This window comes from Nycticebus coucang, chromosome 10, assembly GCF_027406575.1.
Source record: "Nycticebus coucang isolate mNycCou1 chromosome 10, mNycCou1.pri, whole genome shotgun sequence".
In the NCBI taxonomy this organism is placed as follows: Eukaryota; Metazoa; Chordata; class Mammalia; order Primates; family Lorisidae; genus Nycticebus; species Nycticebus coucang.
The window spans coordinates 118,218,443-118,246,068 of NC_069789.1; the positions used below are offsets into that span (position 1 = coordinate 118,218,443).

A 27,626-nucleotide genomic window follows, 5' to 3' on the forward strand; every position below is an offset into this window, starting at 1 on the left:
TAAAAAAACTACTCAGGCATTGTGGCGGGCACCTGTAGTCCCAGGTATTCGGGAGGCTGAGGTAAGAGGTTCTCTTGAGCCCAAGAGTTTGAGGTTGCTGTGAGCTATGACACTACAGCACTCTACCCAGGGCAGCAGAGTGAGATTTCATCTCAAAAAAAAAAAGAAAAAGAAAAAAGAAAGAAAAGGAAAAGAAGCCAGGCTCCATAGCTCACACCAGCAATCCCAGCACTTGGGAGGCGAGGCAGGTGGATTGCCTGAGCTCACAGGCTTGAGACCAGCCTGAGCCAGAGTGAGACCTTGTTTTGAAAAATAGCCAGGTGCTGCTGAGTAGTCTCAGCTAGTCAGGAGGCTGAGGCAAGAGAATGGTTGAACCCCAGGAGTTTGGAGTTGCTGTGAACTATGATGCCAGAGCACTCTACCGAGGATGAAAAAATGAGACTCTGTCTAGAAAAAAAAAAAAAAAAGGAAAGAAAAGAAAAAGAAAATGGATGTGTACCAGTAGCTGAGTGCTGTCAATGTACAAAACCAACCATCTAAGTACTTTTTGTTTTTTCTTGAAACAGAGTCTCACTTTGTCACCCTCAGTAGAGTGATATGGCGTCACAGCTCACAACAACCTCAAACTCCTGGGTTTAAGCGATTCTCTTGCCTCAGCCTCCTGAGTAAGTAGGACTACTGGCACCCGCCACATGCCCAGCTATTTGTTACAGACAAGGTCTTGCTTTTTTTTTTTTTTTTTTGAGAAAGAGTCTCAAGCTGTCACCCTGGGTAGAGTGCTGTGGCATCATAGCTCACAGTAACTTCCAATTCTTGGGCTCAAGCAAGCCTCTTGCCTCAGTTTGTCTATTTTTAGTAGAAACAGGGTCTCGCTCTTGCTCAGGCTGGTCTCAAACCTGTACCTCGGCCTCCCAGAGTGCTAGGATTACAGATGCGAGCCACAGTACGGAACTAATTGTGTTTTTTCTTGTGTGAGCATGTAGTTGTTCTTCTACTAGTTTCATATTTGTATTGAGTACATTGGATACTTGCTTTCCCATTCCTGTGTTACTTTTCATAGGAAGATGTTCTCCAAATCCATCCAGGTAAATACAAAAGATGTATAGTCTCCATTTTTCTTTATGGCTGAATAGTATTCCATGCTATACATATATCACAGTTTAATAATCCATTTGTGAGTTGATGGGCACTTATGTTGTTTCCATGTCTTGGTGATTGTGAAATGAGCTGTGATAAACAATCTAGTGCAAGTGTCCTTATGGTAACACTTTTTTCTTTTGGGTAGAAATTTGTTACCTAGTAACGGAATTGCAGGTTCAAATGGAAGGTCTACTTTTAGGTCTTCAAGGATTCTCCATACTTCTTTCCAAAAGGGCTGTATTAGTTTGCAGTCCCATTAACAGTGTATAAGTGTTCCCTTCTCTCCATACCCACAGCAGCATCTGCAGCTTTGGGTCTTTGTGATGTGAGCTATTCTCACTGGGGTTAGGTGATATCTCAAGGGATGCCTATCTTTTCAAGTGACAGTTTATGGAACTTTTTTTTTTTTTTTTTGAGACAGAGTCTCACTTGTCACTCTCGGTAGGGTGCTGTGGCGTCACAGCTCACACCAAGCTCAAACTCTTGGGCTCAAGCAATTCTCTTGTTTCAGAAGGCTGAGGCCTCCTGAGTAGCTGGAACACAGGCACCAGCCACAATGCTCAGCTATTTTTAGAGATGGGGTCTTGCTCTGGCTGGGGCTGGTCACGAACCTGTGAGGTCAGGCAATCCACCTGCCTTGGCCTCCCAGCGTGCTAGGATGATGGTTGTGAACCACTACACTCAGCCTCCATTTCATGGAATTATTGAGATGGTTGAATTTAGGGATACCATTTTGTTTTGTTTTGTTTCTCATTTTTGTACCCATTTCTCCTTTCCTGCCTTCTCTTGGATTATTTGAAAATTCCAAAAAAAAAAAAAAAAGAAAATTCCATTTAAATTTATCTTTTCGTGTTTTCACTGTCTCTTAGCATTTTTTTTCTTTTTCTTTTTTTTTTTTTTGCAGTTTTTGGCCAGGGCCGGGTTTGAACCCGCCACCTTTGGTATGTGGAGCCAGCGCCCTACTCCTTGAGCCACAGGCACTGCTCTCTTAGCATTTCATTTTTAGAACTGCACTAGGAATTGCAAAAACACATCCTTACCTACTCAATCTAATTACAAAACACATCCTTACCTACTCAATCTATTTAAAGTTAATATTGTGCCATTTTGTATATACTAGTATAGAAACCTGGGTGGTGCCTGCGGCTCAGTGGGTAGGGCACCAGCTCCATATACCAAGGGTGGTGGGTTTGAACCCGGTCCCAGTCAGCTAAAAACAGCAATGAGAATTGCAACAAAAAATAGCCAGGCATTGTGGTGGGCACCTATAGTCCCAGCTACTCGGAGGGCTGAGGCAAGAGAATCGCCTAAGCCCAAGAGCTGGAGGTTGCTGTGAGCTGTGACAGCACAGCACCCTACCAAGGGTGACAAAGTGAGACTCTGTCTCTAAAAAAAAAAAAAAAAAAGTGTAGGAATCTTTAGACTTTATACTTCCATTTCCCCTCAGCTCCCCTATCCTTTGTTTAATGCTATAGTTGTCATATGCGTACGTGATTTTTTTTTTTTGGTAGAGACAGAGTCTCACTTTATCGCTCTAGAGTGCCATGGCCTCACACAGCTCACAGCAACCTCCAACTCCTGGGCTTAGCCTATTCTCTTGCCTCAGCCTCCCAAGTAGCTGGGACTACAGGTGCCTGCCACAACACCCGGCTATTTTTTGTTGCAGTTTGGTGAGTGCCGGGTTTGAACCCGCCACCCTCAGTATATGGGGCCGGCGCCCTACTCACTGAGCCACAGGAGCCGCCCTACATGATTTTTTTTTTTTTTTTTTTTTTGAGACAGAGCCTCAAGCTGGATTCGAACCCGCCAGCTCAGGTGTATGTGGCTGGCGCCTTAGCCGCTTGAGCCACAGGCGCCAAGCCATACATGATTATTATTTTTCTGGAGACAGGATCTCTCTGTCACACAGGCTGGGGTACAGTGGTGTGATCATAGCTCACTGCAACCTCAAATTCCTAGGCACAAGTGATCCTCCTCCCTTACCTTCCCAAGAAGCTGGGACTGCAGGTACACACCACCATACCCAGGTAATTTTTTTTTCTTTGTAGAGATGGGGTCTCATTATGTTGCGGGGGGGTGGGTGGGTAGGTATTAAACTCCTGACCTCAAATGATCCTACCACCTGGGCATCTCAAAGTGTTGGGATTACAGGGATGATCCACATCTATATACATTATTAGTGCTACAGGACAATGTAATAACCTTTGCTTTAAACAGTAATATGTGGGCAGCGCCTGTGGCTCAAGGAGTAGGGCGCCGGTCCCATATGCCGCAGGTGGCGGGTTCAAACCCAGCCCCGGCCAAAAACCACAAAAAAAACAAAAAAAAAACAAACAGTAATATGTATTTCTAAGAAACAGAAGAAAGTTTTTCAATTTTTCCATCTCTAGTACTCTTCAATCTATCCTGATGTTCCAAGTTTTTCCTAGTATCATTTCCCTTAAGCCTGAAAAACTTCCATCAGCATTTCCAACAGTGTATTTCTGCTCTTCCAATTCTTAGTTTTCTTCTATCTGCAAGTATCTATTTCAGCATCATGAAGGGTATTTTCACAGCCCGACAGTTTTCTTTCAGCTCTGTAAAGATAGTTTCATTGTCTTCTGGCCTTCATTGTTCCGGAAGGGAAATCCAGGATCATTTGAATCAGAGCTCCCTGTTTATACTATCACTTTTGTTACTTTGCTCTTGATGTTTTTCTTTGTTTTTGGTTTTTATTTATTTATTTATTCTGTCACCCTGGGTATAGTGCTGTGGCATCATAGCTCACAGGAACCTCAAACTCTTGGGCTCAAATGATCCTTCTGCCTCAGCCTCCAGAGCAACTGGGACTAAAGACACATGCCCTGATGCCCAGCTAGTTTTTCTTTTTTTTTTTTTTCTTCTTTTTTTTTGCAGTTTTTGGCCAGGGCTGGGTTCAAACCCGCCACCCCCTAGTATATGGGGCTCGTGCCCTACTCCTTGAGCCACAGGAGTGGCTTTTTTTTTTTTTTTGTAGAGACAGAGTCTCACTTTATGGCCCTCGGTAGAGTGCCGGGGCCTCACACAGCAACCTCCAACTCCTGGGCTTAAGCGATTCCCTTGCCTCAGCCTCCCAAGTAGGGCTTTTTTTTTTTTTTTTATTGTTGGGGATTCATTGAGGGTACAATAAGCCAGGTTACACTGATTGCAATTGTTAGGTAAAGTCCCTCTTGCAATCATGTCTTGCCCCCATAAAGTGTGACACACACCAAGGCCCCACCCCCCCCATAACCATAATTGTCATTAATTGTCCTCATATCAAAATTGAGTACATAGGATTCATGCTTCTCCATTCTTGTGATGCTTTACTAAGAATAATGTCTTCCACGTCCATCCAGGTTAATACGAAGGATGTAAAGTCTCCATTTTTTTTTAATGGCTGAATAGTATTCCATGGTATACATATACCACAGCTTGTTAATCCATTCCTGGGTTGGTGGGCATTTAGGCTGTTTCCACATTTTGGCGATTGTAAATTGAGCTGCAATAAACAGTCTAGTACAAGTGTCCTTATGATAAAAGGATTTCTTTCCTTCTGGGTAGATGCCCAGTAATGGGATTGCAGGATCAAATGGGAGGTCTAGCTTGAGTGCTTTGAGGTTTCTCCATACTTCCTTCCAGAAAGGTTGTACTAGTTTGCAGTCCCACCAGCAGTGTAAAAGTGTTCCCTTCTCTCCACATCCATGCCAGCATCTGCAGTTTTGAGATTTTGTGATGTGGGCCACTCTCACTGGTTTTTTTTTTTTTTTTTGAGACAGAGTCTCACTATGTCGCCCTGGGTAGAGTGCCATGGCTTCACAGCTCACTGAAACCTCAAACTCTTGGGCTCAAGCGATTCTCCTGCCTCTACCTCCCAAGTAGCTGGGACTACAGGCGCCTGCCACCGGCTATTTTTTTGTTGTTGCAGTTGTCATTGTTGCTTTAGCTGGCCCGGGCCCCGGTTTGAAACCACCAGCCTTGGTGTATGTGGCTGGTGCCATAACCACTGTGCTACAGAGGTCGAGCCAAGTTTTTCTATTTTTAGTAGAGGTGGGGTCTCGCTGTTGTGCAGTCTGGTCTCAAGGTCAAGTGATCCTCCCATCTTGGCCTCCCAAAGTGCTGTGATTACAGGTGTGAATACTGTACCAGCCTACCTCTACCTCTTCCTCTTTTTTTTTTTTTTGAGACAGAGCCTCAAGCTGTCACCCTGGGTAGAGTACTGTGGCATAACAGCTCACAGCAACCTCTAACTCCTGGGCTCAAGTGATTCTCCTGCCTCCGCCTCCCAAGTAGCTGGGACTACAGGCGCCTGCCACAATGCCTGCCTATTTTTTGATTACAGCTGTCATTGTTGTTTGGCAAGCCCAGGCTGGATTCGAACCCGCCAGCTTAGGTGTATGTGGTTGGCACCTTAGCCGCTTGAGCCAGTGGCACCGAGCCACCTCTTCCTCTTTTTATAGAATGAAACCTATCATAATCTAGTCTAATCTCACCTTACCACCTAGTTTAGCTAAAATAAATGCAGAGACCCATGGACAGTCATGACCGGAGAAGGCCACATTTTATAAGGCCAAAGGGCTCCTAGAAAAACAACAAGAAGGGATCAAGTGTTCCAGAAGAAACATGTAAGTTATCTATGTAGCCATCCCCCTTGGAACCAAGGTATTGAGTGGTTCTGCAAATTTAGTACGACTGAGATGCAGAGGGCCTGGTAGTGAGGCTCTCAGCTAAACCACTCTCACTTGCAAATTATACAAATTTTAGTAAGCTAGTCCCCTTGGAACCAGCAACCTTGAGTTGCCTCTAAATATTCTCAGCCTGCAAAGGTTGTTCTAGAAAGAGACTTCTCACTGTTCGTATGACTTTTTTCCTGCCTTAAAATTACCATGCACAGTGGCCTATAATCCTCTTACTCTGGGGAGCTGAGGTGGGAGTATTGCTTGAGCTCAGGAGTTCAAGACCATCCTGATCAATCACGAGACCCCATCTCTACAAAAAAAAAAAAAAAAAAAAAAACTTAGCCAGGCATTGTGGGTGGGCGCTGGAGGCTGTATCACTTGAACCCAGGAGTTAGACATTGCTGTGGGCTAGGCTGATGCCAACTCACTCAACCCAGGAGTTAAGAGATTGCTGTGCGCTAGGCTGATGCCAAGTCCACTCTAGCCTGGGCACAACATGAGATTGTTTCAGAAAGACAAAAAAAAGGCCAGGCCTAGGGACTTGTAACCCTCGTACTCTAGCAGGCCGACATGAAATTGCCCAAGCTCAGGAGTTTAAGACCAGACTGAGCAAGAGTGGGACCCTGTCTCTACTAAAAATAGAAAAACTAGCTGGGTGTTGTAGCAGGAGCCTGTAGTCCCAGCTACTGGGGAGGCTGAGGGAGGAGGATCGCTTTAGCCCAGGAGTTTGAGGTGAGCTGTGAGCTTTGCTGACTCCATGGCACTGCAGCCTAGGGCAACAGAATGAGACTGTCTCAAAAAAAAAAAAAAGAAAGAAAGAAAGAAAGAGGGCGGCTCCTGTGGCTCAGTCGGTAAGGCGCCGGCCCCATATACTGAGGGTGGCGGGTTCAAACCCTGCCCCGGCCAAACTGCAACCAAAAAATAGCCGGGCGTTGTGGCGGGTGCCTGTAGTCCCAGCTACTCGGGAGGCTGAGGCAAGAGAATCGCTTAAGCCCCAGGAGTTGGAGGTTGCTGTGAGCTGTGCGAGGCCAAGGCACTCTATCGAGGGCCATAAAGTGAGACTCTGTCTCTACAAAAAAAAAAAAAGAAAGAAAGAAAAAATAGCAAGTATTACCATGTGTGTCAGTAAAGCTTTCAATTCTGTACCATATACATTATCTATCCAAACAACAACAAAAATGTAAAACTGGGCACTGCAAATGCTACCACCCTATACAGCCTTTTGAAAAGCAACAGTATGGGCGGCGCCTGTGGCTCAGTCGGTAAGACGCCGGCCCCATATACCGAGGGTGGCGGGTTCAAGCCCAGCCCCAGCTGAACTGCAACCAAAAAATAGCCGGGCGTTGTGGCGGGCGCCTGTAGTCCCAGCTACTCGGGAGGCTGAGGCAAGAGAAAACGCTTAAGCCCAGGCGTTGGAGGTTGCTGTGAGCTGTGTGAGGCCACGGCACTCTACCGAGGGCCATAAAGTGAGACTGTCTCTACAAAAAAAAAGAAAAGCAACACTATGTAAAACACATTTATATACTGTTGTACCCTTTAACCCTGGAATTTGAACATGGGGAGTCTTTCCTAAATATGCACAAAGGAAATAAGCCTGACATCACTCACCGGCACTGATTAAATAGCGTATGGTTCATCTGTGGCTTTGGAAATTGGTGCACGATGCACTGACAAGGATCTCCAAGACATACTGAGAAAGAAACATGTTGCAGAAAAATAGCTATTTATGAATATGCATAATTGCAGCTAACATTGAGCAATTTCTACTCAAAGAATGAATTAATTCATTTTATCCCCACACATCTGTGGAATGTACTCCTCTTATCCCCATTTTACAGATGGAGCAATGGTACAGAAAGCATCACTTTCCCAGTCACATAGCTAGGTGGTAGAGTATAGGTTTGAATCTGGCAGTCTGGAAGGATTCCCTCGCAACAGTTACCAGAGGTGACCTGTGAGTACATATGAAAGGGGATACAGCTACTAACATGTTTAAAAAGCATCTCCTTTCTCTCCAAAACCAGAGTTTAGCTGTGAGATGAGCTGCTCCTAATGCAGTGGCTAACACTGAGCCGACAGGCTAGATGAAGCAGTGAAATCTTTTTAACTCCTTAGACTTATAGATGTCCCCCAACTTTTTGTGAGACAGAGTAATTGCTCTGTCACTCTGGAGTTGAGTACTGTGGCATCATCATAGCTCACAGCAACCTCAAACTCCTGGACTCAAACAATCCTCCTGCCTTGGACTCTTGACTAGCTGTTACAAGCACCTGCCACCTTCCCTATCCCGGCTACTTTTTGTTTTTGTAGAGATGGGGCAGGGGTGTGCCTCACTCTTGCTCAGGATGGTCTTCAACTCCTTAGTTCAAGCAATCCTCCCACCTCAGCCTCCCAGAGTGCTAGTATTACAGGCGTGAGTGCACCTGGTGTAATTTTTTTGCTTTTTGTAGAGACAGGGTCTTGCTATGGTTCCCAAGTTGGTCTCAAGCAATCCTCCCATCTCAGGCTCTCAAAGTCCTAGATTACAGATATGAGCCATTGTGCCTAATTGGAAATTCATGTTTATGACAGTACAAACATGGAGTATGGGAGTTGATGACATTTGAAGACATGTCTTGCCTGGGCTGGCAACTTCAGATAGTAACCCTTACCTCTCCTGGATTCCTGAGGGGTCTTCTCTGAGTGACTCAAGCCCTAGCACCACAGGGACAGGGTGGAAAACTCTGAAAAGCTTCAGAGAAGATTCTATGATGGTAATTTTGCTTTTAATCAATCGAGACCTGCCTGCTCCCCCTTGTGTTCAAGGCCACACGTTGCAAAGCTGAGTGTTAATTAGCTCAAAATTACAAGACCATGGGAGGTTTACACAGCAATAAACCTACTGACTGTAGCATTAATGTTGTCCAAAAAAGGACCCCTCAAGAAGTGCAGCTTGGGCGGCACCTGTGGCTCAGTCGGTAGGGCACCGGCCCCATATACCGAGGGTGGTGGGTTCAAACCCAGCCCCGGCCAAACTGCAACCAAAAAATAGCTGGGCGTTGTGGTGGGCGCCTGTAGTCCCAGCTGCTCGGGAGGCTGAGGCAAGAGAATCGCTTAAGCCCAGGAGTTGGAGGTTGCTGTGAGCTGTGTGAGGCCACGGCACTCTACCAAGGGCCATAAAAGTGAGACTCTGTCTCTACAAAAAAAAGAAAAAAAAAGTGCAGCTTCAGCCTCACCTAGGGTGTAAGCAGGATGACAGAGGGTTGGGAATCAAGCTCATCCTTCCAGCAGAGACCTATTTATTTCCCCCACTGACTGTAACAGGACTGAAATAGCAAAGGGACTGATCGTGCCTGTAATCCTAGCACTCTGGGAGGCCGAGGTGGGAGCATTGCCTGAGCTCACGAGTTCGAGACCAGCCTGATCCAGAGTGAGACTCTGTCTCTAAAATTAGCCAGGTGCCATGGCAGGCACCTGTAGTCACAGCTACTCGGGAGGCTGAGGCAAGAGAATCACTTAAGACCAAGAGTGTGAGGTTGCTGTGAGCCACAGCACTCAACCGAGGATGTCAAAGTGAAACTGTCTAAAAAAAAAAAAAAAGGAAAGGGACTGATCTTTTTTGTTTTTGAGACAGAGCCTCAAGCTGTCACCCTGGGTTGAGTGCCATGGCATCACAGCTTACAGCCTCCAACTCCTGGGCTCAAGCGATTCTCCTGCCTCTGCCTCCCAAGTAGCTGGGACTACAGGTGCCTGCCACAATGCCCAGCTATTTTTTGGTTGCTGCTGTCATTGTTGTTTGGCAGGCCCCGGCTGGATTCGAACCTGCTCCTTCAGGTGTATGTGACTGGCGCCTTAGCTACTTGAGCCATAGGCACTGAGCCGGACTGATTTATTAAAACCAAGCACCATTTTACATCATGGAGAAACAGGAGTGAGGGTGAGGTGATCTGGGATGCACTCTGGCTGCTGAGTCCAGACAAACCTGGTCTTCCAATAAATGCTCTGATCATACCAGCCATGGGACTTGGGGCACAGTAAGCATCGCTTTTTGGGGGAGGGGAGAGATGGGGTCTTATGATCCTCCAGCCTCAGCCTCCCTAATAGTGATCCTACCCTCATTGTACCCAGCTCATAACTGAAGCCATCACCCACTTTTATGCGAGATAATGTCTGGCATATAGAGAATCAGAATAGATGGCAGTTTTTTTCCCCCTTTTTTGAGACAAGAGTCTTGTCACCCTCAATTGAGTGCTCTGCTGTCATAGCTCACAGCAACCTCAAACCCTTGGAGTGAATCAATCCTCTTGCCTCAGCCTCCCCGCCACAACGCTCAGCTATTTTTAGAGACGAGGTCTCACTCTGGCTCAGGCTGGTCTCGAACCTGTGAACTCAGGCAATCCACCTGCCTTGACTTCCCAGAGTGGTAGGAGTACAGGCATGAGTCACTATGCCAGGCCTCATGTTTTTTATTATTATAATTCTTATCACTGAAAACAGCCACTATTTAGCTGAATTACTCAACAAACAAATAGAACCACTAGCATCAAAACACTTCAGAATTCGAGCAATCTAATTTTTGCTGGAGGATCCAGGAAAATGGTAGCAGAAATGATGAAAAGAGGGGAGAGGTCTTTAACTTAGAGCATCAAGTGATATTTCTTCAGGTTTAAAAAGCCAACTGGGAAGATTATGCCCTGTGAAGAGTTTCTTTCTTGCTTTTTTTTAGAGACAGAGTCTTACTTTGTCGCCCTCGGTAGAGTGCCATGGCATCACAGTTCACAGCAACCTCCAGCTCTTAGGCTTAGGCAATTCTCTTGCCTCAGCCTCCAGAGTAGCTGGAACTACAGGCATCCTCCACAACGCCTGGCTATTTTTTTGTTGCAGTTTGGCTGGGACTAAGTTCGAACCCGCCACCCTCAGTATATGGGGCCGGCAGCCTACTCAGTGAGCCACAGGCACTGCCCTTGTGAGAGTTTCTAAATTAGAAGAAATACAAGCAAACACTAAAGCAAATAACTTTATTATCATTCCTTTTCAAAGAACAAAAGAAAATTTAGAAAACATGTAAAACACAAACATCTGTGATTCAGGGGATAAATGAGGAAATGACACAGCCCTTAAATGGAAGGACCTCCACAATGGTCTGTGCTACACCAGCGCTCTGTTAAAAGGGCAGGTTCCTCCACCTCAGCCCAGAAGGAATTTGCCTTTTTAAAACAAGCTCCTTCACTAATACTCGGTTTACAAGGACTTACCCTACTATCTTAGAGTTGGTAACATTTCCTCTCTTTGAAAAGCCAGGCTGGAACAAGACTAATCCTAAACTAACACTCAAGAACAGCACACCCAATGCCACCTGTTGTTTGTCAGGATCTCAAACTTTGGAGGAAACACATTCCGCCTGTCATGCTTTTCTCTAAGGGCACCTGTCTGAATTTGGAACTGTGGTTCCACGGGTATTTTATTGGGCCTGCGCCTTACTCTCCACCTGTAGTCATGTTCCTTTCTATATGACATCAGGTGGAGAATAAGTCTAAGAAGGTGGCAAGAGGCTCCCAAGCAACAGTACTAGCTTATTTCTAGAACGTGTCTCCAACAATACCCTAGGAGGTTGATGACACTGTGAGGACATCAAGACAGAAAGGGGGTGTTTCAAGGTGATCACCCTGTGGGGTAGCTAGGGCAGGCCTGGGGTGGCAGATAGCCTGAATAGTGCTGGAATGGAGACAGCCATCCCTGCGCCCTTGCATAGCAGCTGCTGGTGACAGGAAGCACCACCTCCTTGCTCACAGGAAATGCTTTGCATGGGCCAGACTTCACTCATCCCTGGAGAGGCCTTCATGGGAGGGAGGGAAAGGGAATACATGTGGCCTGCTTTGGGTCACAATCTCCAGGCCCGTCAAGCCTTGGGGTTTAGGTTTACTTGGGGCCGAGGCACTCCACAATTCCACTGCCCTTCATGCCATCAAAGAAGAAGAAATTGTTGTGAGGAGGATCCCTTTGAGACAGAGCCTGGGGAGAAAAATGAAGAGAGGGTTCAGCTCATATGTTATAAAAGAGATAAAGAGGGAAAAAAATCTTCTAAATGCAGTCTAGGGAAATGGTTCTCAACTGGAGTCAATTTGCTCCCCAAGGGCTGTCTGGCACTGTCTGGTGACAATTTTGTCTTCTCTCTTTGCTCTATTCCCTTCCAGCTGTGCATCCACAGGGAGGTCATTTAACCTCTCTGAACTTTACTTACTCTGTGTAACATGAGAATAAGAAATGTATTGTCCTGGGAATTAAGATAAACCACGTATCGCACGTACCTAAAACAAGAGCTAGCACAGAGTCCCACACTACCACCACAGAGCAGACGCAGAAATAATTATTCATGACTATTCAACTGAGAGAGGCAGTCATTCATTTCAACACATCTTAAGCTTCACACTTTACCTCCTAAGCGGACACACTTAATCAAGAGACACACACTGATGCAGAAGACAGCCCTTCCATGAGGATACAATGCTATCTACTTTCTACGGGGGCCAAGGCTGGATCCAGAGGGCCTGGGTAATACTATTCCACCATGGCAACAGTGACAATCTTGTGGGATTACCAGACAGAGCTCTCTTTTTTTTTTTTCTTTTGAGACAGAGTCTCACTATGTCACCCTCAGTAGAGTGTTGTGGCATCACAGCTCACAGCAACCTCTAACTCTTAACCCCAGCCTCCGGAGTAGCTGAGACTACAGACACTCGCCACAACACCCAGCTATTTTTTTGTTGCAGTTGTCATTGTTGTTTAGCAGACCTGGGCTGGGCTCTAACTTGCCTGCCTCGGTGTATATGGCCAGCACCCTACCCACTGAGCTATGGGCGCTGCCCAAACAGAGCTCTCTTAAAGATGGGTCAGACTCCTAAAATTACATGCTGGGTCATGGGTGTACACAAATTTTTCTGAGGGAAGTGTTCATATGGTATACATGAAATTTCAAACAGGTGCTTAACCCAAAAGGGGTTGGAACCTTACTATAAGCTACCATTTAAACAGAAAGCTGTTATGTATCTATGTAAGCTGCTAACTCAGGGCTTACTAGTTCCCAGGAACATTGTCCTGTCATTAAAAAGGAAGGTGACTTCCTTGAGGAGGTTAAGAACAGGCTCCACACAACCTGAACCGCTTCTCTTGGGACTGAGTATCAACCTCATTCCGTTTCCTCATCTGTAAAATGGGCAGAATGACTCCTACCACAAGTGGTTGTTCAGCCATTCACCCAGGGACATTTTATTAAGCATCTGCTCTGTGCCAGGTGTAATATACTAGACATTAAGGATTCTGAGAAGGTCTCTGTCCAAATGGAGCTTGGATCAGACAGAAATCTGGGCAAATAAAAAGCACCTGCCTGCTGGAGTTCCTGCTGAGAATGGAATATGATCATGCTTGTAATGTACCTGGTGCATAGTAAATTCCCAGTTAACAGAGGTGCTATTACTACTGGGGGCATGGGCAGGTGGAAGGGCTCAACACCCCACCTTTGGAACTCCCAGACCCTCAAACTCAAGGTATAGGAGAGGATGTGTGCTTGAACATGAAGGCTTATATGACTGCTGCTCTCACTACCATCTCTGCTACTGGACAATAGGGATTTGAACCTGAGGAAACATGACATGACAGCAGATATGGACAAAAAATATGGTATTTGGAAGGATGTAAGACAGGTAGGAAGGAAAAGATGATTGCCCTCCTTCACTCCCAAGATGTACTTTCTGTATTGGTTAGACAGTTCCGCAGAAGTGAAGGGTAAATGTAAGGCCCTCAACCACAGCTCGCTCCTGCCAGCTGGCTAAAGGCTGGAACCCTGCTAAGTACAGTGGAGTGTCAGGGATGAGAGAGAGAACAGGGCATGGGGTGAACATAAGGCAAAAGGTAAAGTGCTTCCCAAGCAAGATGGGGTAGGAGGAGATTCCAAACACACCCAGAAACCAAGAATGCAGAGTACTCTGGCTATCTGGGATAAACAGAAACAAGATGCTGGGCAACAGCTGTCCCCAGCAGGCAAGAAGGAGGAGGCTGCACTGGGATGGGGATGTGGAAAAGCCACGACAAACAATAGGCCACCTGCCCTGACCTCTAACCTCTATCCACATGAGAAATTCAAGGAGCAGCTTCTCAGTGGGATGTAAAAAGTGAGGGTGCAAGAACAGTGGCCCTGATGTTCATGCAGAATCTCTGCATGGGGGTGCCATTGAGGGTCAATACCTGAGGCACAATGGCTAAGTGGTGAATAATAGCACAGGCTCAGAAACCAAACTGCATGGGCCCAAATCCTGGGCAGGAAACCTCACATCCCTACACCTCAGTTTCCCCTTTATAAGCTAGGGCTTACAACTGGAACCGTTCCTACCTCATAGGGTTAGGTTGTGTGAAATGAAGTAAGGTCAGCTGTGGAAAAGCAATGTCTTTGTGTGGTGCCTTGTGGGCTTTTGATAAATGTTATCCATTATCATTGGTGGTAGTGGTGTCATTTCAGGCCACAAAATCACGCATCTCCCCTCTCCCCACTGATGCTTTTTTTTTTTTTTTTTTGAGACAGTCTCACTATGTCACCTTTGGTAGAGTGCCGTGGCATCACAGCTAGCTCACAGCAACCTCAAACTTTTGGGCTCAAGCGATTCTCTTGCCTCAGCCTCTCAAGTTGCTGGGACTACAGGTGCCTGCCATAAGGCCCGGCTATTTTTTTGTTGCAGTTGTCGTTGTTTAGCTGGCCCAGGCTAGGTTTGAACCCGCTAGCCTTGGTGTGTGTGGCCGGCCGTAACCACTGTGCTACAGGAGTCAAGCTAGGCTTTTTCATTACTGTACTCTCGCCTGCTGAGTCTGCCTACAGGTGGCCTCAGAATCCTTTTCAATACAGTGCTCTGGGCAGCCACTACCTACTTCTCAGGTTGGGAATATAAACTGGAAATATCATATCACTCTGGGCTAAGCAGAGTACATGAGCCAGGAAACAGGTATGGCTATTGCTTGCTTCTCTTCCCTCCAAATCTCCTCAGTGCCCACAACAAAGAGATTTCAGCAAAGGAAGAATTTAGTCAAAAGAGAAGGATAGGGGCCAGGCGAGGTGGCTCACACCTGTAATCCCAGCACTTGGGAGGCCAAGGTGGGTGGACTGCCTGAGCACACAGGTTTGAGATCAGTCTGAGCCAGGGCGAGACCCTGTCTCTAAAAAAATAGCTGGGCGTTGTGGTGGGCACCTGTAGTCCCAGCTACTTGGGAGGCTGAGGCAAGAGGATCACTTGAACCCAGGAGTTTGAGGTTGCTGTGAGCTAAGATGCCATTGCATTCTACCAAGGGTGACCAAGTGAGACTCTGTCTCACAAAAACAAAAAGAAAAAAAGAGGATAGGAAAAAAAGAGAGAAGAAAAGGAGCCTTAGGAAAATAGCATGACTATCAATTTGAGTCTTATGTCTCCAGAACATATTTCCAGACCCCAAGACAAAGTCGTTAAGTACTGGGTCTCCAAAGGGTCCTCCTAAGCTCAAACTGGACACACAAACAGACTTGGGAAATCATTCAACAAGGCACCACTCTGCTCCATGAAAGGAAGGGAGAGACCATTACTGCAAGTCCACTAAATTAATCAGGAACCTGCAAAGCAAATTTAACATCTTTGGGCAAACATCAAAGTCCCTAAAGAAAGTAAAATGTATTTAGGGGTGTGCTATAGTTTTAGCACCCTAAATGTTCCAGAAGGGACTCAAGAGGCCATCACTAGCTATTGGTAACGTAGCCCAGTATGAAGCCCTTCCCTTCTGAGAGACACCTACCTAACACAGTCACCCTGCCCAGAGCTGGATGAAGCTTGTGACATGGTGATGTGCTGCACAGACATTACTTTTCTGCCTTCTCTACACACACCTGAAAAAGAGGGGAGATGTGACGCTGTGGTGATGGATGGAGAAAAGCCATATGGAGACTAAGAGCACAGGTTATGGCATCCCTTTTCTGGGCTTCAGTGTCTGGGAATTCCTTTGATGAGGATCCCAACTATATCCATTTCCTAAAGCTGTGTAAAGCAGGACTCCTGAGCAACAGAACACACACTAGGTAAGCACAGGTATGTCTCGGGGATAGCAGGCAGCACCTTAAAAGGACTCTGATCATCTCTGAGCGTGGCTTAGATCAAGAACTCAAAGGTTATTTGCTGAATGGTCACCTGGAAGGGCTGGAGAGAAGGGACAAGGTGGGAAAGGGCTGGGCATGAAACCAGGGTAAGTGGGGTCAAAGAGCAGCCTGCTGCACGCCTGCAAAGTCAGGGTGTGGTGGGCAACTTTCTTCTTCTCCACAGTGAGTTTTTTTTTTTTTTGTAGAGACAGAGTCTCACTGTACCGCCCTCGGGTAGAGTGCCGTGGCGTCACACAGCTCACAGCAACCTCTAACTCTTGGGCTTACGCAATTCTCTTGCCTCAGCCTCCCGAGCAGCTGGGACTACAGGCGCCCGCCATAACGCCTGGCTATTTTTTTGTTGCAGTTTGGCCCGGGCTGGGTTTGAACCCGCCACCCTCGGCATATGGGGCCGGCGCCCTACTCACTGAGCCACAGGCGCCGCCCTCCACAGTGAGTTTTTACCTTCACAATTTCCTGTGCTAAAATCCCTCCAACCACTGCACACACTGGGGCCATCTCGGAGAAGCAATACCTAAAAGAGAAGGAAGACAAGTGAAATGAAGAAATGGGGAACAGGAGTGCAGACCCGACATCTGGGAAAGGTCAGCAGTGGGTTCTCCTGAAAAAAGACATCTCTTACTAGGAGGGGTCCATTTACGCAGTAGTGCTAATGCTAGCATCTAGACGTGAAAATGAAATCCAATCCAGGGGCTTCCTAAGTGGTTGGGAAAGACCTTTGAACTTTCACAAGCAGGAATTCTTTCATAATACTTTTTTAAGTTAAAGGAAAGACTATATCTGTGCTTCCTAAAAATAAGGTCCTCCAAATATCAGATGTTTTAGACCCCTGGTCACATTCCCGCAATTCTCTCCCTACCCATAATGGGTGGTGAGTTCTGTATGCTATTCCCAGAAAAATGTCAGGGGGCAGGCCTGTGTTAACATGCAGGAGGCATGGGAAATTTGGGGCCTGACATTAAAGCAGGAGGGCAGAAAAAGTCATCACAACTCACACAGAAACCAGCCTTTCTGGGCCGGAATGGGGCACTGACACTGCCATCTGCCCCTCCAAATCACCAATCTTGGAGAGCAAAACACTTTCTTCTATGCCTCCCCAAGAGGTGTGCTCTGCCACACCCATCCTGAACACAAAGGTGTAAGTTAACAGAGACAAGTGAGAGGGAAAGTCTAAGAGACACTGCCACCAGAAAGTCGCCTCCAATCCCCCCCGTGTGGTACATATCCCTTCTGGATATGTAAAAGAGTGAGCAGATCTAAATAGATGATTTATTTATTTATTTATTTATTTATTTTGGAGACAGAGTCTCACTTTGTCACCCTTGGTAGAGTGCCGTGGTGTCATAGCTCACCACAACCTAAAACTCTTAGGCTCAGGCGATTCTCTTGCCTCAGCCTCCAAAGTAGCTGGGACTACTGGCACCCACCACAATGCCTGGCTATTTAGAGACAGGGTCTTACTCGGGCTCAGGCAGGTCTCCAACCTGTGAGCTCAGGAAATTCCCCCCACCCCCAGCCTCCCAGAGTGCTAGGATTACAGGCATGAACCACTGAGCTGGGCCCTAAGTAGATGATATAATATTATTATATCAAGTATTATTCAACTATTACTCCTTCTGTTCTATAACCTATTGAGGGATATTTAAGCCATTCAACATGGTGATCATACATCTTGGCATAGGTGGCCAAATAATTCCTACAGCAAACTTCTAAATGTAGATTGCTAGGTCCTGGTATGTATTACCAAGATGCCCTCCAGAAAGGCTGAATCCATTCCCACTCCCATCAACTGTGTCTAAAGGTAATGATCTCCTCACATCCTAGACAGGACCAGAACACTCCCATTCTGTTCAACCATACAGGTTAACTTGTCTTCCTGTTCATCAAGGTCCACTACAGAGCTCTAAAATACATGGAGAACTACAGCAAAGGAAAAACTCATCAGCCATAATTCTACTGCTTAAAGATAAACATGTAAGGGGATACTTCCCTAATTTTAATTTTTTTTTTTTTTTGCAGTTTTTGGCTGGGGCTGGGTTTGAACCCGCCACCTCTGGCATATGGGGCCAGGGCCCTACTCCTTTGAGCCACAGAGGCCGCCCTCCTATTTTCAATTTTAAAGACAAGGTCTTGCTATGCTCCTCAGCCTGGCACTGAATTCCTAGGATCCCCTTACCTCAGCCTCCTAAGTAGCTGTAATTACAGGTGGCTGCCACCATGCCCAGCTTGCTTTTGATTTTACAAAATACATTTTTTTGTGTGTAAGCGTACTACACCATTTAACATTCTATTATTTTCTCCACAAAATAGTGTATCAACTCAGCAAAATACTAGTAACCCAAACCAGTAACATATATAAAGAATTATATACCATAGGGCGGCGCCTGTGGCTCAGTGAGTAGGGCACCGGCCCCATATGCAGAGGGTGGCGGGTTCGGACCCAGCCCCGGTCAAACTGCAACAGAAAGATGGCTGGGCATTGTGGCGGGCGCCTGTGGTCCCAGCTGCTTGGGAGGCTGAGGCAAGAGAATTGCGTAAGCCCAAGAGTTTGAGGTTGCTATGAGCTGTGTGACGCCACGGCACTCTACCGGAGGGTGGTACAGTAAGACTCTGTCTCTACAAAAAAAAAAGAATTATATACCATGACTACATGGGATTTAGGCTAGAAATCCAACAGTAATTTGACATCTAAAAAAAACTGAAGTACATATCACATTAATTGAACAAAGGTAAAAACCATATTAACAGGCTGGGTATGGCAGCTCATGCTTATAATCCTAGCACTCTGGGAAGCTGAGGCAAAAGGATTGCTTGAGCTCAGGAGTTTAAGACCAGCCTGAATGAGAGCAAGACTCCATCTCTACTAAAGATAGAAAACAATTAGGCTCGGCACCTGTGGCTCAAGCAGCTAAGGCGCCAGCCACATACACCTGAGCTGGTGGGCTCGAATCCAGCCCAGGCCTGCCAAACAATAATGACAGCTACAACCAAAAAACAGCTGGGCATTGTGGCGGGCACCTGTAGTCCCCGCTACTTGGGAGGTGGAGGCAGGAGAATCGCTTGAGCCCAGGAGTTGGAGGTTGCTGTGAGCTGTGATGCCACAGCACTCTATCCAGGGCAACAGCTTGTGGCTCTTCCTAAAAAGAAAAAAAAAAGAAAGAAAGAAAAAAATTAGTGTGTCTGAGGGCGGTGGCTCACACCTGTAATCCCAGCACTCTGGGAGGCTGACGCAGGTGGATCACTTGAGTTCGGGAATTCAAGACCAGCCTGAGCTAGAGCAAGGCCCCATCTCTAAAAATTAGCCAGGTGTTGTGGTGGGCACCTGTAGTCCCAGCTATTTGGGAGGCCAAGAAAAGAGGATTGCTTGAGCCCAAGGGTTTGAGGTTGCTGTGAGCTATGATGCCATGGGTAACAAAGTAAGACATTGTCTCAAAAAAAGAAAAAAAAAAAATTTTTTTAAACATGATAAAGTTATATAAATACACATTGTAGTGATCTCCATGAGGATAAGTAACTCCGAGGAGACTGGAAAGAAAAAAAATGCAAATTATGAATGTTCATCAACAGTGTCTATAAGAGTGAAAGAGTAGCCGGGCGTTGTGGCAGGTGCCTGTAACCCAGCTTCTTGGGAGGCTGAGGCAAGAGAATCGCATGAGCCCAAGAGTTTGAGGTTATGGTGAGCTGTGATGCCACGGCACTCTACCTAGGGTGACACAGTGAGACTCTGTCTCAAAAAGAGTGAAAGAGTATAAAAAACATAAATATCCACCAATAAGGTACTGGTTAAATAACCTTATGTCCAGACAGTGAAACATGAAACACTAGTGATATGAATCTGTATTTATTGACACAAACAGATCATATGCTGAAAAATGCTATCAAAGAGAATAGCTAGTACGATCTCATGGATATTTAAAATAAGAAAAAAAATACAAAAAAATACAGAAAAGTTTGTGGGGCTAAACCCCCAAATGCTGCAGTGGCTGAGATTATGGACTGTCCTTTTCATCCATTTTATACCTTCTGGTAATGAGTATCTGTTACTTCCACAATGAGAAAAACAACAAAGTTCTCTGAAAAGAGAATAATACAACATAAATGATAGTACGTGTACAAGCAGATTGCAGACAGATGAAGGAAGTGAAGACTTGTGCTCAGCTTTCCCTGAGGCACCCCCTGCTCAGCAGTGGCAGTGGGCAATTTGTAAGGGGAGCGCAGCTGCCAGATGGTACCTCATTTCCTTGCCGGCATCCCTACCCCATCTCAGGCCAGCTCCTAGCCTATCTACAGACAGACTTCAAGAGCCTACCCAACATCTCTTACTTAAAAGGCAATAGAAGGGGAGTGCCTGAGCACAAGAGATCTAGATGTGGATGTGGGAAAGTGGTTTCTATAAAGAGGGTGAATAGGGAAGGAAACACGTGGAAGAGAAAACCGGCCAGCAGCTTATTAGGCTGTGGCTTTCCCCTTCTGGGAAGTGGGGGCCTTCAACTCCACTGGCCGGTGATGCAGAGCCAGACCGTTCATCACTCTAAACGCCCAAATTAGCCATTTGGCTGCACACTCACGGCCCAGCACCCGGCCCCAGCTATGCTGAGCAGCCACAGCTTGCTGCTGACTGCCTGGCTGGATCTGCTGGAACTGTTGCCCTGTGTGACCCAGTCCCTCCCATTGCTGTGAAGCACAGAAGCAGCAGCACTTGCTTCCCCACATGGGCCCTTCTTCCACCAAGAGATGAGTGCCCAGATGAGTTAGCATAGGACAAGGACCCACCTGAACCTGCAGTTTCATTAGCCCCTGACCTAAACTGTGCCAATGTTACAAAAGCCTGGTAGGCTATTGCCTAGTTTCAGATGATGGCTTTTTGGTTTAGCGCTCCACAGGTGATTCAGAGACCACTGCTGGGGTTTGCTAAAGAAGGGAAGGAAGGGACTTTGATTTTGATTGACATTACTGTCGAACAGAAACCAAGGTAGTATTTTGCTAGCATACTAATTATAGGAAGGCTGATACAGTAAATTGTAGCTATCATTATTGTTGTTATTATTATTATTATTTTTTTTTTTGTAGAGACAGAGTTTCAATTTATTGCCCTCGGTAGAGTGCCGTGGCATCACACAGCTCACAGCAACCTCCAACTCCTGGGCTTAGGCGATTCTCCTGCCTCAGCCTCCCGAGTAGCTGGGACTACAGGCGCCCGCCACAACACCCGGCTATTTTTTTGTTGCAGTTTGGCCAGGGCTGGGTTTGAACCTGCCACCCTCGGTATATGGGGCTGGCGCCCTGCTCACGGAGCCACAGGTGCCGCCCCTTGTTGTTATTATTTTTTGAGACAGAGTCTCACCTTGTAGCCCTCGGTTCAGTGCTGTGGCATCACAGCTCACAGCAACCTCAAACTCTTGGGTTCCAGTGATTCTCTTGACTCAGCCTCCCAAGCTGGAACTACAGGCGCCCACCACAACGCCTGGCTATTTTTAGAGATGACGTCTCGCTCCGGCTCTGGCTGGTCTCGAACCTCCCAGAATGCTAGGATTAAAGGCATGAGCCACTGCGCCTGGCCCCAGCTATCATTACTGCTACAAACTAGAGCAGCGGTTCTCAACCTATGGGTCGCGATGCACAGGAACTGTATTAAAGGGCCACGGCATTAGGAAGGTTGAGAACCACTGAACTAGGGGATCAACAAAGCAGAATTTAGTCCCTAAAAGACATAGACAGGGAATTAAGAGCAGATGATTCCAGAATTGCTTGGAAGGAGACTGATTTGATCTTCTCTAATCAAACCCTAAGCTTGATGGTACCTGAGAGTGAAACACTAGTCACCTGAGGTGAAAGCACCCAAGGGATAGAGAGGATGCTGGGAACACGGATGCCACTGCTGCTGGGATTATAAATTGACAGGCTACCAAGGGAAGGCAAAGTGGCAATATCTACCAAATGATAAATCTTATTCCTTTGACCTAGCAATTTCCCTTCTGTTATTTACCCTGTGGTTATACTTGCACATGCCAACATAATGCCTTACTACAGCATTATGTAATAAGAGAAGCCTGAATACAACTCAAGTAAGTAGGCAGCTGGTTCAATAAACTATATTGCTCCACATGCTAGAACACTAAGGAGTGTTTACAGATCTTACACTGCCCTGCCTCAAATTCTGAACCATGTGAATGTAAAATACATATTTTGAAAAATAGGCTCTCTCTGTAACTTTTATATACTGTTATGTTAGTGGTGAGGCAGAACTTTATAGGAGATAGCAGAATGTAGCAAAGGGGGTTTTCCTCAGGGCTTTGGGTCTCCATAACTATTTCCCTATCTCCCTAAATTAATACAAGTCCTAAGAATATTTTTATCTGTCTAGGCCAAACTGTGATAAATACTTAGACCAACCTGACAAAGTCCTCAGGAAGCAGGTCAGGACTGACACCCAGTGAGTCAAGCACATCATTTCTTATCTGGAGCAACAACTCAGAATCTTCCCCATATGTGTCACAACTAGGATCTCTTCCTTTATCTGTGCGGAATTTCAGGAGCACTGGGAAAGGGAAAAAGAAAGTAGGTTACAAAGCCAGTTTCTTCATAGTGCATGCTACAGATGTTGATCGTTAAAAAATGTTTTTATTCCATAGAAAGGACATGTATCACATTAATTAAATTGTGGGCCAAGTAAAAAGTAATACATTTTTCATTTATTCAACAAATATAGTTAGATAGGCAAACAAATCATTACAAAATTAACTAATCTTACTGGTACTGAAGCTCTGTGATAGTGTAACAGAGGGTCTGACACTAGCTGCAGGGTGGTGTCAAAAGGTTTCTCTGAGGAAGAGAAACTGATTGAAGTGCATGAGAGTTTGTGGGGAGAAGGAAAGCAGAAGTTTCCAGGAAAGGGAAAAGGTTCTAAAAGACGCAGAAGACAGGTCTGAAGTGGGAGAGATGCATTCTAGGCATCAGTTCAAAGACTGCTTCAGCCAGCCAAATATTCAGACTCATCAGACAGGCAGGCCATTAGAAACAAAACCTCCCTTAATACAAAAACTACGTCAACCCCCAGACATGGATGTTTAATTTTGGTTGTGAACCAGAAGAAAGGTTCAGATGAAGACTGTAAGTCAGAGCTACTGTGCAAGGAGACCCCAACAAAGCTAGAACTCTCAGCCCAAACAGAAAGACAGAGGAGCATAAGACTAATCAAAATACAAGAATCTTCTACTACCAACTATACCTTGTCCATGAAGTTATCTACATGCTGGGTGGGCAGGCATTCTTATTCCCTACATACTCCCCCAAGGAAGGGGTACAGCTGGCCTGAGCCTGGTCCCTAACAGCAACAGTCCTTCTCCCACATCTCACAGGCTATCTCAGGGCTGAAGTAGACAGGAGTATCAGCTTCTGGGCTGAAGTCCTAGATGCTCTGGGATAGTACTTCATACCTGGAGAAAGTACTTTGCAAAGTACTTTCATTTATGTTTTCATCAGTATTTGGCTAACTGAAAAAGAAAATCATTTCAGTAAACTATACTCTCTATCAGTACAGTTTTTCCCTAAAAATTAAGGTGGATTGAAACCTCAGGCAATCTTAAATTGCTGAGAGGCTCTTTAAAAATGTAATTATTTAGGGTGGGCGCAGTGGCTCACTCCTGTAATCCTAGCACTCTTGGAGGCTGAGGCAGGCAGACCCCTTGAGCTCAGGAGTTCTAGACCAGCCTGAGCAAGAGAAAGACCCCATCTGTACTAAAAATAGAAAAAATTAGCTGGGCATTGTAGCAGATGACTTTAGTCCCAGCCACCCGGTAGACTGAGGCAGAAAGATCACTGAACCCAGGAATCTGAGGTTGCTGTGAGCTAGGCTGATGTCACGGCACTTTACCCAGGGCAACAGAGTGAGACTGTCTCAGATAAATAAACTTTTAAAAAATCACTAATATTGGTTCGGTGCTAGAGCTCAACGGCTCAACAGCTAAAGCGCCAGCCACATACTCCGGAATTGGCCGGTTTGAATCCAGCCCAAGCCTGCCAAACAACAATAACAACTACAACCAAAAAATAGCTGGGCATTGTGACCAGCACCCGTAGTCCCAGCTACTGGGGAGGCTGAGGCAAAAAAATCGCTTAAGCCCAAGAGTTTGCTGTGAGCTGTGTGATGCTACAGCACTCTACCCAGGGCAACAGCTTGAGACTCTGTCTCCAAAAAAAATCATCATCATCATCATCAATCATCATCATCATCACTAATATTTTTGGTGATGAGCAATAGCCCAAGATGAGAACCACTTTCCTAGTAGCAAGAATTCATTCATTCACCCAGCACGACCGAGCATTGACTTTGTGCCAGGCAGACCTAGAGGCTAATGCTACAATGGCAAGTTAAGAGAGCCCTCCCTGGTCTATGCATCTGGGAAGGCAATGTCAAGAACAAAGCTGGACTCAGCGCCCATAGCTCAGTAGTTAGGATGCCACCCACATTCACTGGGGCTGGTAGGGTCAAACCTGGCTCGGGCCTGCCAAACAACAATGACAACTACAACAACAACAAAAAAGAAATAGCCGAGTGTAGTGGCAGGCACCTGTAGTCCTAGTTACTTGGGAGGCTGAGGCAAGAGAATCGCTTAAGTCTAAGAGTTTGAGGTTGCTGTGAGCTGTGACACTGCAGCACTCTATCGAGGGTGACATAATGAGGCTCTGTCTCAAAAAAAAAAGAAAAGAAAAAAGAAACAAAGCAGGAGCTACACAGGTGGCTCCACTGAACCCTGAAAGAAGTTCATAAATGGTGTGATGAAAATGTGTCAAATGATCTATGAATCAAGTGTATGGTGCCCCATGATCATACTAATGTACACAGCTATGATTTAATAAAAATAAATAAATAAAAAGAAGTTCATAAATGGGTTATAAAGTATTCCAAGAAGATCTCAAACTATACAAGCCCAAGTAAAGACACAACCTGCGTCTAGGCTATGCTTTCCTTGGCAATGATGTCAAAGGCCCTGGTCTCTGTTTCTCTGGCAACCATCACATGCCCAGTATAAGGCTCTGCAAATGAAGGGTTAAAAAAAAAAAAAAGGTCCAAATTAACTTTTTTTTTGAGACTGAGTCTCACTTTCTTGCCCTTGGTAGAGTGCCGTGGCTCCGTGGCTCATATCAACCTCAAAGTCTTGGGCTCCAGTGATTCTCTAGCCTCAGCCTCCTGAGTAGCTAGGACAACAGGCACCCTCCAGAATACTAGCTATTTCTTTTTCTTTTTTTTTTTTTGAGACAGAGCCTCAAGCTGTCACCCTGGATAGAGTGCTGTGGCATCACAGCTCACAGCAATCTCCAATTCCTGGGCTTAAGCGATTCTCCTGCCTCCACCTCCCAAGTAGCTGGGACGATACAGGTGTCCGCCACAACACCCGGCTATTTTTTGTTGCAGCCATCATTGTTCTTTGGCGGGCCCAGGCTGGATTTGAACCCACCAGCTCAGGTGTATGTGGCTGGCACCTTAGCCACTTGAGCCACAGGTGCTGAGCCATACCTGGCTATTTTTAGAGACAGAGTCTCACTCTGCTCAGGCTGGTCTTGAACCAGTGAGCTCAGACAATCCACCTGCCCCGGCTTCTCAAGAGAGCTAGGATTATAGAGTGAGCCATCTTGCCCAGCCCAACACCCATTTATTTTGAATAATATTTGCTGTCGGGGAATGTTACTGTCTCTTTCTTTCAGGAACACAGCTTCTAGAACCCTCAATTCTACCTGAATACTTGGCAGTCAACTCAAAGGAGTCCGACACCTGCTAGTGCAGCCAAAGCAGAAGATGCGCTGATTTGGGATGTACTGAATGTCAATGGCTATTCCTGTCACTCACTCCTGAGAGCACAGGACAACAAGACCCAGAATGGGTATCAGTGTTGAGCAGATGATGGAAGCACAAGCTACCGCACAAGCTACAGTTTGGTGGCAACCATGTGGAAGCTGGGCAAGGCTGCTTGCTTTCAAACCGATGGTGGACAGCACCAAGAACTCTACTTTAGTTACTTCCCATGTGATCTTATTTCTTTGTCATTGGGTCAGAAGCCCACCAACTGTCACAAGGAATCAAGAAGAGGCGGTAATCTTTTCAGCCCTCACCACAAAGCTTTTCATTTTTTGGTTAGAAAATACGTTCTGGGAGCATCGAACCCCAAACTATTACAGAGCCTACCATGTGCCAGGCATCATGCTAACATTTCATATGCAATAACACTCATTCAATCTTTGCAATAACCGGGCAAGGTGGGTAATTACTATTGTCCTCCCTGCTTTACAGATCAGGAAACTGAAATTCAGAGACATTAAGTGGCTTACTCATTGTAACAGCCAAGAAGTAGCGGAGCAGAAACATAAACTCAAATCTGGCTTCAGAATCTGTGCTTCTTAACCCTAATGGGACCCAAAAGAAACAGTGGGTCCACGCAATAACATAGTATCTAGGGTTCCAAGAAGCCTGTCTTTTTGTTTCCTGCCCTGAAACTTTAGTGGGGGCCTCCACTTGATCATATTGCTGTGAGATACATTTTCCCTATTGGCCCTGCCGTCTCCCAACTGGTCAGTCCATTTTAAGCACTAAGTTCAGTGGATGAGAAGTGGCGGTACAGACCATACAAATCCTTACCCATCAGTCTTCAGAGAGTTAAGAGCAGCTTCATCTGAGAAAGAAAGATGGCACTAAGAGGAGGCGCAAAGGCAGCCAGCAGCTGGCCCTGTGGTTTCTCTAGGCCCCTTGCCTGTTCCCTATGCAGTCTGCCTGCATGAGGGCCGGCAGGCTGGCACCATCCACATACCTCACAGACCACATCTAAAGTTCTCTCAGGGCCTCTGGGATGAGGGCCAATCAGTCCAGCAACTTATTTGCAGCAAAGCAAACAGAAGCTGCCTTTTTTCACTCATTTTTGAAGGTCAGCAGTCCAGTTAGTAGGGGTGTAGGAAGAAACCCATATTCTAGACAAGCAGAAGCCTCATAACTGACCCTAGCCCCTGACAAGTTCTTGCTTATTAAATTCCCCTTTGTTCTGCTTTTCACCCCTCCAAAGAGCCAAGCACGCACACACACACACACACACACACACATCACTGTTGACTCTGCAATTCCCCACCACCAGTGTGCAGAATATAAAACCATCTTGTTAAGATCAAACACTGTCAGGGATAGGGAGCTGCTCTGCCAAAAGATGACTCATCAGATTGTATCCAAACACTGAACAAAATCAGAGTTCCAAACTTGATTAACTTATTAACTTTATCTGAACCTTTTAATTAACTCAGGTTGTTGAAGTCTGGGGGGGCATCCTGGAGGTGATGGGGTGGTAGGTCTGCTTAGGTACAGGACTTGCCCACGTAATAGAAAAGGTCAACTCTGAACAAGAGAACGAAGTATGGTTTCATGGTTTATTTCTTTGTTTTTTTTTTGTTTTTTTTTTTTTTTGAGAGGCTCACTCTGTAACCCTGGCTAGAGTGCAACGTTGTGATCACAGCTCACCATAACCTCAAATTTCTGGGCTCAAGTGATCCCCCAGCTTCAGCCTTCTCAGTGGGAATAAACATGCACCAGCACACCTGAGTAACTTTTTTAGTTTAGTTTTTTTTGTTGTTTTTTTCAGAGATAGGGTCTCATTATGTTGTCCCTGACCTCAAGCAATCCTCCTGCC

At 45.9% G+C, this 27,626-nt stretch overlaps 1 protein-coding gene across 1 annotated transcript in view; it reads right to left on the bottom strand.

Annotated features, from left to right (window-relative positions):
• Positions 1 to 10,799: 10,799 nt before the first annotated feature.
• SAE1 (SUMO1 activating enzyme subunit 1) overlaps positions 10,800 to 27,626 on the bottom strand; it is an 80,448-nt gene continuing 63,621 nt past the window's right edge. The window contains exons 7-9 of the mRNA XM_053605486.1: positions 22,354 to 22,498; positions 16,405 to 16,474; positions 10,800 to 11,807 (exon numbers count right to left, since the gene is read on the bottom strand). Coding sequence (XP_053461461.1) covers positions 11,715 to 11,807; positions 16,405 to 16,474; positions 22,354 to 22,498 — 308 coding nt within the window. The 3' untranslated portion in view covers positions 10,800 to 11,714. The remainder of the gene's footprint in view (positions 11,808 to 16,404; positions 16,475 to 22,353; positions 22,499 to 27,626) is intronic.